The sequence below is a fragment of the Melanaphis sacchari genome, unplaced genomic scaffold (genome assembly GCF_002803265.2).
Source record: "Melanaphis sacchari strain LSU unplaced genomic scaffold, SCAv2.0 Contig44_pilon_pilon, whole genome shotgun sequence".
Taxonomy (NCBI): domain Eukaryota; kingdom Metazoa; phylum Arthropoda; class Insecta; order Hemiptera; family Aphididae; genus Melanaphis; species Melanaphis sacchari.
This window is the reverse complement of record NW_020271295.1, coordinates 2,056,767-2,073,842: the sequence shown is the minus strand read 5'-3', so window position 1 is coordinate 2,073,842 and position 17,076 is coordinate 2,056,767. Positions and strand designations below refer to the sequence as shown.

At 25.8% G+C, this 17,076-nt stretch overlaps 1 protein-coding gene across 3 annotated transcripts in view; it reads right to left on the bottom strand.

Moving 5' to 3' along the window:
- LOC112598045 (acetylcholine receptor subunit alpha-like) overlaps nt 1-17,076 on the bottom strand; it is a 163,758-nt gene that overhangs the window by 48,593 nt on the left and 98,089 nt on the right. For 2 of the 3 annotated variants that reach the window (XM_025344370.1, XM_025344372.1), the window contains exon 5: nt 7,455-7,635. In XM_025344370.1, the coding sequence (XP_025200155.1) occupies nt 7,455-7,635 (181 nt within the window). Of the gene's footprint in view, nt 1-4,967; nt 5,149-7,454; nt 7,636-17,076 lie in introns of all 3 variants that reach the window. The other variant, XM_025344371.1, reaches the window with a different exon arrangement.

Sequence of the window (17,076 nt, the reverse complement as noted above, 5' to 3'; positions counted from 1 at the left end):
ATATTATTATTTTTTTTTTTTTTATTGTATAATCTAAATAGTTTCAAATTTTTGTTAACAGTATCTTTTCTAAATAAATTATAATCCTTCATTTGAGTAAATTCTTACATAAAATTATGCGAGTAAAACTATTATGTACTAACTAATTGTGTAGTTCTAATAATACGAACTTATGGTATGGAAATGGATATTAATAGCAAATGTGTTAATATCTCCCGAGCATGTTAAACTTGAGAACTTAATTCCTCATCACATTTCATACTCCAATTATCAGATAGAACCCCAATGGCGTTTTGTAGTGTTTGGGACGAAAACTAAAATTTCTGACAGTTTTGGATACTAAAAATACATTTTATCCAATGATAAATAATCCAATTGGAAAGAGAATAAATCATTGTAATTTATGTCAAAATTAAGGGTCATGAGAGTACTAATGTGAACGAAATATTTCAAAAACTTTCCCGACCGCACCAGTTAGAACTGACCCACTAAAAGTGAACACTAATTATCGTGTTATATTTCCCAGAATCGTTCACATTTCACTAAGTCCTAAAATAGTATTATAGAAAACAACAATGTAATATTTTTGGGTACTATAAAATGCATATTATTATATTTAATATTTACACGTATTAACACTTATACAAAGTAGTGTTCAAAATTTGTATATTTTAAATTTTTAAATGTTTTTTTTTTCAAAGTTTTATTTATATACCTGAGTGTTGGACAACCCTTGTTATCTGTTGGAGCAATTTTGTTTAGTGTGCGGTATTCTAATATAGTCAGCTTTATTTTACGATAAAGGTACGAGAATGGCATAATTTATTTTTTTATTTTTTGAAAGTATACTTTATACCTACTTGACATTCTAATGTTGAAGATTACAGGGGCATAGTACTTTGCGTCTGAAAAAGGCGTTAGTGATCGTAAGACGAGAAAACGTCGGTGATAAAATAAAATAAAACATGGATATTATATTATTATACCGAGGGGTTATAAAAAATCTTTACATTTTAAAACATCTCGTAAATCTTGGAAAATGCTTATTTTGAGGGATAATATATTTGAAAAATCAATATTTAGGTAGTGTACTAATTGTGATTTCCTCTAAAAGTAAATATTTATAAAAAATAATATAGTTAACATTTAAATTACTTATCTACCTATTTATATATGTTATGGATAATAACTATTATGCATGATATTGAAAACTAGTAACTATATATTTTAAAATAACTATATTACTATAAATGTCTAATAGTATAATGCTTTGTTTTATTTTTTTCTTAACAGAACTATATGAACTATTTTATACACAAATTTCACAGAAATTTACTTGGTGTTAAAAAAAATAAATAAACTAAGTTAACAAATTCTGATTTTAATTCTAAAAATGATTTGTACTCGTCAAAAAACATCTACGGCCATAAGGAACTATTTCCATCTTATATTTAAAAATTTGATGAATTCATATTTTCAAGTTTTTATTTACAAATTTAATATTAAATAAAATTATAATTTGGTAAAATGTTTTCTCCAAAGAATGATCTATTACATATTTAAACTAAATTAATTTTTTTTTTTTTTTTTGAATTAAAATAAGATGATGAAAACTAACTTTTTTCTTTAAATTTAGGTCTTTGAACTAAAGTTGACGGTAAGTAGTTCAAAGCCCATAAGATGGTTCTTAAAAATAAAAATAGAAATGTGCATACAAGATATAGTAACAAGATCATTTTTAGTATACTTTACTATAATAATTTATTTTATTTTTTTTTTAAGTGGAAACTATGCATTTATAAGTTAATTTAAATAGATCTATACGTATTTTATATTAAATTTAAGTCTTTATATATTTAACGTAAGAAAGTTTAGAAAACGTAATATTAGGCTTATATTTTTTTTTTAAACACCTTTTCATTCAAAAATATCGTGTTTGGAAGAATAAATAAATTGAAATCAATTAAATCAAAATAGTTTTAAACATAACTATTGTGGTTTTGTTATCACGTTTTAGCTTTACCCAATTAGGTACTAGTGGCGGGTGAGTACTGAAGAGTTTTGAGAGTCTTAATTGTACAGTCACAAGCTGATTCTCGAAAACTTTATATCCACAAGCTTACTACGTTAATATCAAGGATAGAGAAGCGTGCGACAATAATATAAAATACCGTTGAACATAATGGTAATATATATATTATGTCCAAATTTCGTTCTATTAAAAAAAAAAAATCAGACCGCCGTATGATACCGAATTTTGTATAAAAATTTTTGACCCGATAATTTTATACAAATGTAAATAATAATGGAAATATGTAATAATATTTTAGATTCCTCTCACTACTATTTAATTTTGGTATTACGTCTGTTATACTACCTATGCAAAATATTAACAAACATTTAAAATGAAATTTTCACCTAGGTAGAAATGATGGGTGCTTGTTGGACACTTACACTGTACGTCATTTTTCCCGGGATTCCGTATACATATTTAATAATATCATCTAAGGAGGCGGTGGAACACGACATAATATTCATATTATACTTTTTCAAACTTCGTCATATACTCATATAGCATAAGCACATCATATCACATACCGACAACCATGTTTATGTATGATGAGCGTTCGCATTGTTAGCTGTCATCGTTGTATTGCGAGTGAATAACGTCCCGCTCGATAGTGGTACGATGAATTCTACCAGTCGAGCGCGTGTTAACATTCAGTGACGGTTATTGCATTGTATCATTTATTATTTTGCACTGGTTATGTATAATATTAATTATTAATATCATCGGATACAGTCGTCGCCACTGTGGCGTGTATGTTTTCATGAAGCACGATGACCTTTGCTTAGGTTACCCGGACCACGGTATTGGGACTACACAATTGTGCGTGCGTGGTCTAAAAGTGTCAGCCTGTGGTCGCCCCAGAGTGGTGTAGTTCAACGAGCGCATCGCACGTAATTAAAACGGCGCCTTTTTGTCCTTAGTTATAGTAAAAATTGTTGTCTAAAATCAGACAACGTCTCTGAATTAATGAACTGGAATTATCAAATTATTTTTTTTAAATTTTTTTTTCGAACGTTTGATAGGTACTTTCTATAATTATCGATTCTGCTTCAGTTTTCTTGTTTGCACAGTTTAAGTGTGTTTTTTAAGACAACGCTTGATTGTAGAAAAATTAATCACCTTGTACGTTTATGAATTCTATGAAATACTATTTTATATCACTTCCGGTACCTTTATTCCACTTGATCGTTGTTTTGTTTTTTTTTTTCATGTTTTCGTTTTATTATATTATTATTATTATTATTATTTTATCGCCTGTCAGGCTGTTACGGAATATTCTCTAAAAATATTATTATTCATAGCATCACTACGTATATAAACATATTCGGTAAAACCAAACGCAAAACTTTGTCAAAACCAATAATAATAATATGTCGTCCTAAGATCTAGACGAATGCGTGGGAACACAATATAGTACGTACGTGCTATTGTTGGTCAATATGTTTTCGAGTGATCGAAGTTAATTTATTAGAACAAAGTTTTTGGATATTGATGAGACTTGATAATATTTTGTTTTTTATTCTATAGACGTCGTAGACAATTCTATTTAACGTTTGTCTGATTTTATTAACTTTACATGAAGTAGTTTGTCGTATAAATAAAAATAATTTAATTTTTTCTCTGATACAAAAGTGTATTATAATGGCCATAAATATATTGAAATAATTTTCAGTTTTTTTTTTTTTTTCAAAATGTGAAAACAAGCTAAAAATAGGTCGAGCATGTATGGGCGTAATTTATTCTTAACGATTGAGTTAAATGTATTTTATTGGATAAACGGGATACAAGCATTATCAAGAGCCGGGGCTTAAAATGAAATAAAATATTTTTTTTAAATAAACTGTGTATGAGTATAGGATCGTACATTTTATTATAGCATAATATTAAAGCTGTCAGCCTACGGATAAATATTAAAAATAAGCCAGCGGGATCGACGAGTTATCCACTGCGTTGTTTATATAATATTATGTATTTTATTAAATACCCATCCGTAAAAATTGATCGATATTCTCCATGAAAATATATTGTCAGTAACATGAACGTTCAGTATAGGTTTTTATGTTATTATTTTAATAGGCGCAGTATAAAATAATGAAAATTGTCATATTATTTTCCTACGATTTCACACATTCATAAAAACATATCACAACAGCGTTACAAAATGAATCCACCCAAAATGATAATCACACAAGCCCCGCATGTACCTGGTTCATCGAGTACAATTTACCGTTTGTATATTATCTAAAATGTCTAAGAAAACATAATAATATTACGCTACACTATATAATATAATAGTATGTAATATACGTGCACACAACTATATAAATGTCGTTACTAAGTACCTTTAACTAGTGAATATACCATTACGGTGCGTGAAGCAAACTCTCTACCAGTCAAACGCAATCACTTCCCCAAGGTCAAATCATTATAATTGAATTTTTCCACATAGACGTCACAATATCACAATATAATACGATGATCCCTCGCGGGACGGAAACAGAAATGTTGGTCGGTGGAGATTTCTCGTCGTTTTGCGAATTAACAATAGAAACGTCCACCACCGAGTGGTAATCAAAACAAAAGTTAATAAAATCACTATGTATTCTATCAGTTTTATACGTTGATGGACGACCGATCGGGGCGGTTCTTAAACGTTGTTATAGTTCATTATGACTACAATCAGGGCACGATTACGGTGACGATGACCTTGTAAGACGCGTATCACGGCAATGCACACGAAATAATAATTTCTGTATTACGATATTATCGTGTTACTGCAGCATCGCCACAAACAAGTACAATATTAAAACTTTAATAAGTTATCGTTATATCGATGAACCAGGAAGAATTTTTTTTTTTTTTTTTTGCCGGCTAAGCGGTACATTATCATTGTCACCTTGAACCCGTCATACGTCCAACTTCCTAGTTTCAGTACGCAAGTTTGGACGTCATAGGGGAAGAACTCGACGTCGATGGAGCACGAGGACTTATAGACGGCGGGTGGCTGCCATAATACAAGCCCCGTACAGTAAACCGTCGCCTTTGTCATAAGGGTCACCTCGTAGTTACCGTCCGCACTGGAACAACACAACATACCACGTCTACTAGGCTACTGATAATACAACTGTACGCGGCTCTTGTGCGCTACGCACGTACCGGGCGCAATGCTCGAGAATAATGACAATAATTAATACGTTGCATGTATTTTACGCTAATTGAGATATACTTTATAGTAATAACAGTTATTAATGTTCTGTATTTTTTTTTTTTTACTTATAACCTTGGTGGTGGTCCCGCTACAAAGGTATCCGAGACGAGACGCCATGCGCTATAGCTCAGTATGACTTATATGTATATATTGTTAACAATATTATGTTTAGGTCGGTTAGTCAATTTTAGCCAACACAGTTTAATGTAAGCCATAAATTATCGTTTGTTTTTTTTTTATTTCTTTTTTATCTCTATTATAATAATTAGAGTTGATCATTATGGTTATATAGTTTTCATGACAAGGCATGTGCCAAAAATATCTTTATAAATGAATTTATATAGACTTTACAAAAAACTTCTTTCTTTTTATTTAATTTACGAAAAAAAAAATTGTCATTGGATTCATTATTTATTCTTTACCTAAGCTAAACTTTTTTGACAAAACATTTTTGAAACACGTTAAATTTTAGTAGAAAGACGTAAATATATTACGTATTATGTAAAAGAAATGAAATAGTTTATTTAATATTTGTTTAATAGCAATTATTTTATGAATATCAAACTTTATTTATTTAGTGTTTTTATAAAGATATTGACTTTTTATTCTTTAAAAATAAAATAGTAGAAATAAGATTAATAACCTATCGTCAAAATGTTAAAGCAATAATCTATTATTTAAATATTATACATTTTTATTGTTATTAAATTCTCCAAATAAGCATGAAATAAAAACAGGATATTATTTACAGTGTAATTAACATTAATAGAATATATCATTTTTTTATTTATAACCAAAATAGTCGTATTATTAGAATTACTTATTTGAAAATAAAGAAAGGAAGTGGTAGTATAAATTAAATCGTATTATTTTATTATACTATTTAGTCATTAAAGAATTGGATTTGAGAAAAAGAAAATTATCGTTGAATATGCAAATCTTATTGGCTGGATACAAATTTTTAGGCATTAAATGAGATTAAAGCGATTCAGTAAAGATTATCTTTTTCTTTTTTAATTACAATCTTGTATATTTATTTCGAGTGAAATGCCAATTTCCAAGAAGTTAATAAAGTAAAATACTAACTACTGTTATTCTCGAGCATTTCGCACGGACAGTCGGAATTTCACCATTAATACATTGCATACACACATATTTACATATTATAGTTATTTATATTCACGCGCAGCCGGAAAGTGCACATTTAATCGATTGACATAATATATACACTAAATGTTACAAGGAAATCATATAGTACAAAAATAATAATAATAATAATGTTTTTAAATTAAAAAATATTCAAGCGATTATTTAGTGCTATAGACATGTACCTACAAGTACATATTATATCGGTGTCACATGTTTTTATTCATTACCATAAATTAGGTATAGGCATAACGTTTCCAAGTGAAGTAGGTATAATACAATACATAAGTACAAGACAATGAAGAAGAAACATAATCATATTATTGTAGATAAAAAGAACAAGGCTAAAGAATAGATAACATTATAATAGAAATACTTGTATAATGTATACTCAATACTCATAGTTAATACATACATTATATATTTATTTATTTTAAGCGTATTTATTATATACAGCGTTGATAGATCAGGAGTTTGGACCCGAGTCCCAAAGGTCCTGTTTTATTATTAAAATAGTAAATTATGCATGAACAAAAAAAATAAATAAATAATAATAAAGTGTTTTGGTTGCAAGTCGGTTTGTTCGTGTGTACGAGTGCAACAACAACATCAAAAACAACATTCAATAACAACATCAACAACAATAACAGCAATCATAGAGAGTATATGGTGGAAATTGCATTTTGTAAGTTATATTTCTTTTTCGTTTCTGGTAGAAAAAAAAAAGAATAAAAATAGGCTTAATAACAAAATAAAGAACTGCGAAATTATCTCGTTATAGACAGTTTTTAGTCATCGCGGAGTATAGACAGTGCATTTTATTATTTATGTGTAACCAAAGCAGAGAAATAATATTATGACTTAAGACTCGTATTATTATTTATTTTATTTTATTTTATTTTTTTTTTTTTTTTTGTCCATTTCCGTGGTAAAATCCGACGGAAATGAACAAAACAAACAAACTGCTATTTTTTCCTTATGGCCACATAGTTGTGCGTGTATGTCGGAGTTGGGATGGGGGAGGGGTACCTTGAATCCGTCGTACGTCCAGCTACCGAATTTCAACACGCACGTCTGCTCGTCGAACGGGAAAAATTCCACGTCGATCTCGCACGACGATTTGAATATGGCCGGCGGTTTCCATTCTACCAGCCCTATGTGGTATATGGTCGCCTTGGTGGCCAGCGTCACGTCGAAATTGCCGTCGGCGCTGCGGATCATACACAATAATACACACAAATTGCAACATAACCATCGTCAGCGAGATTACATATTATAATAATGTATGTATATATATATATATATATATATATATATATATACACACCTATACCTATACCTATACCTATACATATAAAATGTTAACATAAACCCATATAACGTGCAGTAGCGTATACATGACTAGCGTGAAAGAGGTGGTGAGAAACAAAAAAAAATTATAATAATAATAATTATCATTCGCTCAACAACGACATATTTTATATATGTGCACCTAAATAACGAAGTACGTATTTTGTGGCTGATACTATAAATCATGTATAAATGTATAATATATAGTTAATCAAATTGGAAAAATATATTGTTAGTAAAAAATATCGTTTTAAATGAAAATGTTAACTTTCCTCTAGCGTGTCGATAAAATAACGCACATTGAATAGGTTTAAAACGACTACAATTAACATTTTTTTTTATTCATATCGGCTACACCGAAAATTGCTTTAAATTGTATAATGTATTTATTTCAACATTATAAATTATATTTTATAAAAAATACAATATAATTTAATATTGAATTGTAAATAATTTAATTTTATAAACTCATTATTTTCCATCTAATGAAAAAACTATCGGCTATTGTATAAAATACGTAATATGAATAATACACAATCATTCAGTTAAGAATCTTCTATAAAAATATTATTCTTAGTTTTATATTCTGAGCAAACAGAGAAAAGTACTTATTGGTTATTACCTACTTATTATTAATAAAGTTTGAAAGAAAACTTTCATGCGAAGAACACTTATAAAGTTGAACAAGTGTTATTATTATATAATATTCATTTCGATATAACATCAATATCGGCTCTAAATAAAGTGCATATAAGTGTCCAAAATTATCAAAATTCAAAATATATTGAAAACATTAAAGAGTTTGAATAGACATTAATGATGATATGATACATATAAATTATGAATAAACTTATGAAATAAATACATATTCAAAATATTAGAAATTTTTGTGGTCTATGTAAAAAGGGGTTTAACCATCACATCTCGCTTGTAAACACTACTAATAACCTGTCTTGCTATGTATATTATATAATATAATATAATATAATATTATGTACATACAAAAATAAGTAAATAAATCATTAACTAATAAACCATAACCGACATCGACGGTTGCATAATTTTATCGTATTATAAACCTTGATAATTTAGTATAATAGGATACTAATAACAGTTTATACTAAAATAATTAATTTATAATATTACCAACTTAATTAAGTAATAAATATTCATGATACAATTATAATAATAAAAAAATCTTACTGATAACTTAATATTATTTATAAACATTATAACAACTAGGGCTAGGATTTGTATGCAACAGTATAATATATTTTGAAAAAATACATATTATGACTGTAAAACTCAAATAATGCATTTTTTATGGTATATTTTGTTAATAAACGTTTTTATCTTACGACAGTATGTATTGACGCTGTTCAGAAATATCTATTGAAGGTATACCTATACTAAGGTATAATAAAAAACCGTCCAGTTTTGAAAATTTAAAACATAATTTAATTGTTTTATGTAATACATTTTAATAGCGTGAATAGTTAAGAATATTATTTAATTCATTTTAAAACGTATGATTTTTTTTTTAAATGTAAATTTCATATTTTTTGGCGTATATAATATTAATTACATATTTTTACACATTTTTAATAAAATAAATACATATTTTACAACTTTTTATAGCATATAAATCCTAGCTCTAAATTAATAACTAAATATGTCGCGCTTTCGTACGTTTACCATACACAATAATTTGCCACCGCCAACGCCACCAGATCGTAATTCGTACATCATGCAGAAACAATAAATGGACGAAACCGTAATAGATCAATTCAACAATAATATAATATACTCGTATTATTATGATTGGTGGTCAAGTGGGTAACGATAATTACTTCGTGGTGATGATTGCCCAGGTATTTCCTGCCGACCAATATAAATCGGTTATTACCCGGTTTTCGTCAAAGCGCGTTTACCATAATTACGATTCGCATAATAGTGTTTATCATTCCCAGTATACTCGTTAGTACGTTTCATGTTTAAAATCATACTGAATAAATTAAATAATATAACGGTATCGACGTAAATATCACAGTTATACTGAGTGGTACAGATATACATTTTTTTCTACACAAAAATATAGCTCTTTGTTTAGTTAGAATATAATATTGTTTTACAGTAATTATTTGTTAGATACTAAATGAATCGTTAATAAAACTGAATTCTTCTGAAACCTTAAATATAAATAAAAGAGTTAAAATATCAATAAAAAAATCATTTAAAAAGGAACACTGATTAAAAATTTAAAAAAAAAAATCATTTTTTATATTAATTAAGTAAAAATAATTTTTAAATATTATCTATATTTGCCCTTTAAAATTAATTAAATAGTCAAAAATAATTTACAAACAAATAATATGAATCATTTTAGTATTTTATTTAAAGCAGTGTTTATCAGACCATTCGAGTACACATACCATTCTTAATTTTCCTATAGTTATATCAATGAAATTCCATTTTTAAGTTAGAAGTGTAATCATTTCGTGGCTGAACACTCGTAAATGTTATTGATCAAAAATAGTGTTGAAACGATTGTTTCTATTATATTATAATATTAGTTAAATCATGGTTATAATATACTATACATTATTACAGTCGTTTAAATGCCGCTAATTTAGATCTTTAATTTATACAAAACCCTGTCCGAATATCGTTATAAATAAGTCATAAAAATACTAATGCTTATGGTTATCCTTATGACTTGATAAAATAAAGTATTATTAGAAATTTTATTAATTTTTATAACTTTGTATATTTTTTTGGTTTAAACATAACCAATTTAAAAAATAAATAAATAAATAAATATGTATGTATTTATATACACATAAAATCGTATTTTTGATTTATTTTTGAGCGTAGGTACAATAGGTACAATAGGTACATATACCACATATTTAATTCAAGTATATTGTTTTACACATTAACATTTCAAGAAAAATTATATATATATATATATATTTATAACAAATATCAACTTGTTATGTATGCAACTATAAATTTATTTTATGCGATAATCATGAAAAATATTATAATAAGTATCAAGCCGATATGGTCAACAAAATAAACGTCAAGTTTTTATCACGGCGCTCTGGGTATGCAATATTGATGCGTGTTTAAGTATACATTTTCAATAGTTAGTTCATACTGTGATCATAAAAATAAATTAAAATAATAAAATAAAAGTAAATTTTTAATTTTATTATTTTATTTAGACCTACCTTATTTTATTGCAATGACAATAATCATTTTACATATTATATGACTAACTTACACGCATATTTTATGTTTGTATTAAATTTACATTATTATTTTAATGTTAACCCATGTTTAATATACAAGTTTACTTGTGTATAGGATTATTATAGTTTCAATTTGGCTTTGATATAGATACGTTTTTTTTTTTTTTTTTTTGATTAAAATAAATTCAGATTGTTGGGATGTTTATACTACTATTATTATACTTACATTATATGACCATTCAGCATGTAATTATATGGCTTTTTTCAGGTTGTAACACTCTAGCAGTTTTCACTTTACTTATTATCATTAAAAGTAATACTATTGCTATTACGATTTTAAAAGATAATTACAACGCTACTGTAAAGAAAAGCATGGTAAAAGCCTCAGATTGTTGTACGTATATATACGTATTATACAAGTACCCATAACTGAAGAAAACCATAAGACAGGTCATATGTTCAAGTAAAGTTTTCGAAGCAATAACATATTATTTCGCAATTAGAATTCATTGTATGCCCATTTTGTGTAGGACTACAAGGTTATGAAAATTTATGGTTAATTAATATAATCCTTGCACCTATTTTCACTATGGAAACAGTTGAAAGCTTCATAAAATACGATTTATATAATTTGAAGAAATGCTGTTAACTGAAGTCTGCGCGTAATACAATATTTTCAAATATACAATCTAAAGATGTATGGTACACTAAGTATATAATTGCTAAACAAAATAATATTATTACTAACTAATTTATTGAAGAAATCATTCAGGTACAGGATTTGTAAAATACTATATATTATCTGTTAATTAAAACAATATACCTACAGTTCATTCATAAGCATAATTTATTTTTATACAGGTAGTCTGATTTTACATTATTCGATCGAAAATTATACAATTAAATATTCAATAATCAACATAATATATTATCATACGTATATTTTTTACCTCTTACTTTAAATATGATATAATTTTAATTAATTTACGTTATATATTAATCTTGTTTTATCAACCAATTATGCTAAACAATATTTGAAAATTAATATAAAGAGTTTATTAAATAAGTTTAATAATTTAATTTAAAAGTTCTGAGATCAAATACTTAGTATATTGTTATTAACGATATCATTTTGACGGAAGATGATATCCAAGTAAATAGATCAAAACTTTAAATCTAATTAGATGTTATTATCAATTATATCGTAGTTGTGTAAAAACTTTAAGTTTTACAGTAACTAGCAATAACAGATTTTTCCTGATGTCTCAAACAAATCTAAATTTCTAAAAATAAAAATTCGTTAAGTACAAAAATGGCTTAAATACTACATAAAAAAAAAATATCTTTAATATTTTTTCAGTAATCTATGTTTATAAAATGATATACTCTAAACAATCATTACAATACAATAAATTTATATTTATTAATAATTAATTTAATGCCAAAAGTTAATTCTTATGTTCATAAAAATATTTAAAGTAGTTTTATATTTTCCCAAGTTAAAATAAAAAAATTGAATATTTAAATTTTTCCTAATTTGCTTATAAATGACCGAATGCTCAACACAAAGCTGTCATTGTTATTTTTTTTTTAATTAATGTTTGTTTTAGAATATTTTATTTTGTTAAAGATATAGATTAACTACGCCTTTTCGTTGTATATATTTTTATCTGTTTTTACAATACCGTATATTAGTATATTTGAAACCTTTAAAGCAGCCTCAGGATCAATTACAACTTTGGTACATTTCTAATTATATAAATTTCGCTTAAAGTACATTTTTAAATTTATAGTTTTTAAGTGTTGGCTAAAAATAAAATATAAGTCACGAAATAGTACTATTTTAATTATTATTTGTTTTAATTATATTTATTTTGCAAGATATTAATTTGTTTAATTAAGAAAGATAAATAAGTTAATGTATGAAAAAACTAATGTGTAGTAATTATTTTGAAAAAAAAAATATTTATAATAGATTTTTTTCATAACTCTCCATAAAATATGAAGCTAATATACACAAAATTCATTATCTGAGATAAAATTGTACTTTAGAAACAAAATTTGTAAAATAAAATGTATGTACTCAAAGAAGGAATCTAAGTACGTAGATAATGATTTTTCCCTTATGTAAAAAGAAAAAAGACAAGAATGTTTATGTGAGATGGAGATAATTTATATTTTTCCACCATTTACTTAATTTAAATAAGCTAAATTATATCTTATAGTATCAAATTACCACTATAAATAATAATACTATAATTTCGTCGTTAATAGCGTTTATTTTTATTCTTTAATATTCGTGTGACTGAAAATTCTTTCAATTGTTTTTTTTATATTTTAAATTACTAAAATACATTTTTAAATGCATTATTCAATTTATGTTATTGAAGATTATTTTAAAATACATATATTTTTATATTTTAATTGTTAAATACAATATACATATTAAACGTCATTAAAAAATTGAATAATTCAATGAGAATATTATAATTATTATTATAATACCTGTCGCATATTGAAAATAAATTTCACTCTCTAAGTACGGAACACATTTATTGATTATCATTAAAATCGATTATAATTCTTTATGATGTGAAATAAGTTTTATATCATATACTACTGATAATATAATAATACATATAGATGCTTAAATCAATAAACCAAAACAATAGACACTGTTAACTAAAATAATACCAAGGTGAGAAAATATTCCATCACGCGACCATCGATGAGTTAAATGGTATAGCAAAGGAATTGGCTGTTTGACCGTTACGATATTTTAAATTATTTACACAGAGAGATTCCTTATTGTTAACTGATTTTGAAACACGAATAATACGTTTAGATAAACATTAAAGAAGTCACTTATGTTTATCATAAAAGTATTTTTTTGATAATCGAATAACTTATTCAATTTAATAAATATAGAAATATTGTACTGTTTACCCGTTTCACATCGTTTGTTACATTACAATTTTCGTTTCTGATTTATCAATATAAAACTACCGAGAAAACGGACGTACATTATATGATAATATTTAAAGTGGATAAAATGATATATTTTCTGATCATTTAGAGAAATAACGATAGTTCGTTCTTATCTGGTCAGTTTGCTTGAATATATTTTTCATAATTTCGCACTTTTAACGTTGTAAAACCTTAATACTGTTCGTGCGACGTTAATAAATCAATAATAATAAATACAATTATACCATGAATTATGTTTAAATGTTTAGACTGAAATGTATGTATAATATATTAATATAACAAATACATACATATTTCTCGTAATTTAATAATTTATAGCAGCAAAATTGATATAATACGTGATTATTTACATTAGTCATTTAAACCTTTACTCTGTTATTCTAGTCATTAGCTACTTTATCCTACTACAGTAAAGGTGAACATAATTGTGTCTAATTTATGAGTAATAAAGATTACCAGATTATATTATGAACTTGTTGTGCACTTGGAACTGTCTTAATGTCATTATTGCGTGTTAAATTAACTATACAATACCATAGTATTACGTGTTGTAATATTTGTTAATGATGCATTTCCATCATATTAGTTACTATTATATTTTCAATTTTAAACCATATTTTGGATCTCTTCGAGTCAAAGATATATGTGATAACGAATTTTCCACATATTATTGTGCAATCTATTCCAATCGATGCACAATACGAAAGCGGAATGAATAAAATATTCGAGACGGTGTGGCGTGGCTTGAAATACGGAAACCGGTACTACGATTGCAGTGGCATGCAATAAGCGATGCGTATTTATCGTACACTCAGGCAGTCACTTTTGGTGATGGTGCAGCATAGCTTTAAATAATATTCATGTTCAATGATCAATTATGTACTTGTATTACGCCGTCTATCGCAGCAATTTAATTTCTTAACCCAACCGGAAAAATCAACAGACGACATTGACGTCTATAGTCGTCAATACCTTACTAGTTTCTGTGACGCCATGCGTCATGTGATTGTAATTATAATATACTATATGATATATGTTTGGCGTACGTAGAGTTTAAATTTCAAAAATAATAATTCTGCTAAAGGACATATAGATCTATTATAATATAACCTCCCTGCTTAGGAATGTAGCATATTTTCATATCATAGTGGCCATTCACGTCACTAGAGTTAAAGAAATTTATACTAAACACACTATTTATGGCCCAAATATTCTTGATTATCATAAAAATTTTACGTTTATAAATAAATCAAAAACAGTTGTTAGTTTTTGGTTTATTAAACGTTTTAAGTTATAAAGAACGATATAATTTAACGAATAAATATTTAATAATTAATGAATATATCGTCCATAAAGAGGTTTTAAGTAATATATTATAGCGATAAATATGTTAATGGTGGATTATAAAAACACATTTTTTTTTAATAACAGTTATAATGTATAAGAAAACTGTCTCAGATAAATCCATCGCTCTATATTTTAAAATTTGTTGAAAACATATACACAAATATTTTAATTGCTTATTTTTATAGTATGATCATCACTCATAAGTATTGATTGGGATTTTACAATTGCAATAGGTAACTGAAACCATACAATATTTTATCATATATTAAGTTTGGATTTTCTATAAACTGCAACGTCATACTATTGTAACGCATGGGTTATGAAAAACATTTTTGGTTCAAATAGGTTATACTATTAATTTGAATAGAATTTTCATCGTTAGCTACTATAGTTATACTATTCTATATTTACGCATTTGATTATAAACTCAATAATTGAAACAAAATGATTTACATTTCACACGAAAATAAAGTAAGATTTGAAAATTAGTTACAAAATCGATAATATTTTTAGAGAATGTATACAGTTATAAGAAAAATATTTAAATAAATAAAAAAAAAAACACTCACCCATACGTGATATATTATATTTTAGTTTTTTCAGTCGATACATATATATATTCTAAAATTGTGTATTTCTTTAAATATACAACTTATTTTCTTATAAAATAATTAAATATCAAGAAAAACTAATATACTCATATTATACTCCTTGATATCATATGATATCGTAAACATGAGTGTGTGTGTTTTTTAATAGATTTAATTGTTAATAAAAAAACAAACTATAAAACATAAAGTAAGTACTCTTAAAAAAAAAAGATATCTATTGTATTATCAAAAAAACTTTTAATTTATATCAAGTATAATTATTTGTTCCAACTTCAAAAAAAAAAAAAAAAATACACAACTATTCTTATTAAAATATAATTTTTATTTTAATGAATATAATATTTCTTTGGCAAAATTTATAAATAACTAAAAACATTTTTGAAACAAACGATTTTAACCATGTCTGAATTAATTCACGGTAAGTAAACATAACAATTAGCTGAGAAAAACTCCTTGATTTATAATACCATAAAAATTAATATTAATTCATAATGTAAACGTGAACTGATTTTTGAATTTGTATAAATAATGAATAAGAATGATGAAAATAAGTATATTATATGTATGGTATAACTTATCTTAGTAGTTAAGTTACAAAAATTAATTAAATTTGTGTTTTGGAATTTTGGAACAAAAAATATTTTTTCACTGTAAAAATCAATTCTAAAAGTTTGAAAATAAAATTATTTCTGTGGATTGGTATATATATATATATAAAATGTTTAAATAAAAAGAATATCTTTGAACAGAACTTTAACAAAGGTTGTATTATACGCATACTGCTTAACAGATTCGTCACAAATATCATGTTATTAAATCCAAACACGTTTTACTTGTTTTTTTTCAAACTTTACGAACAAAATAATTTTAACACAATGAATTTAACTTTAAGGCCATGCTTAGAATACTTTCAAAAGTTAAGTAAAGTAAATCACTTATTTAATAACAATATAATACAACAAAAATCTGAAACGACTGAAAAATATATTATTATAATACCTATACTGCAATATTTCTAATACAAATCACAAATTAGAAATTCCATCACGTATTTATAGTGTATATATCTTCCTCTTCTATAAAAATTAAACGTACAACGGG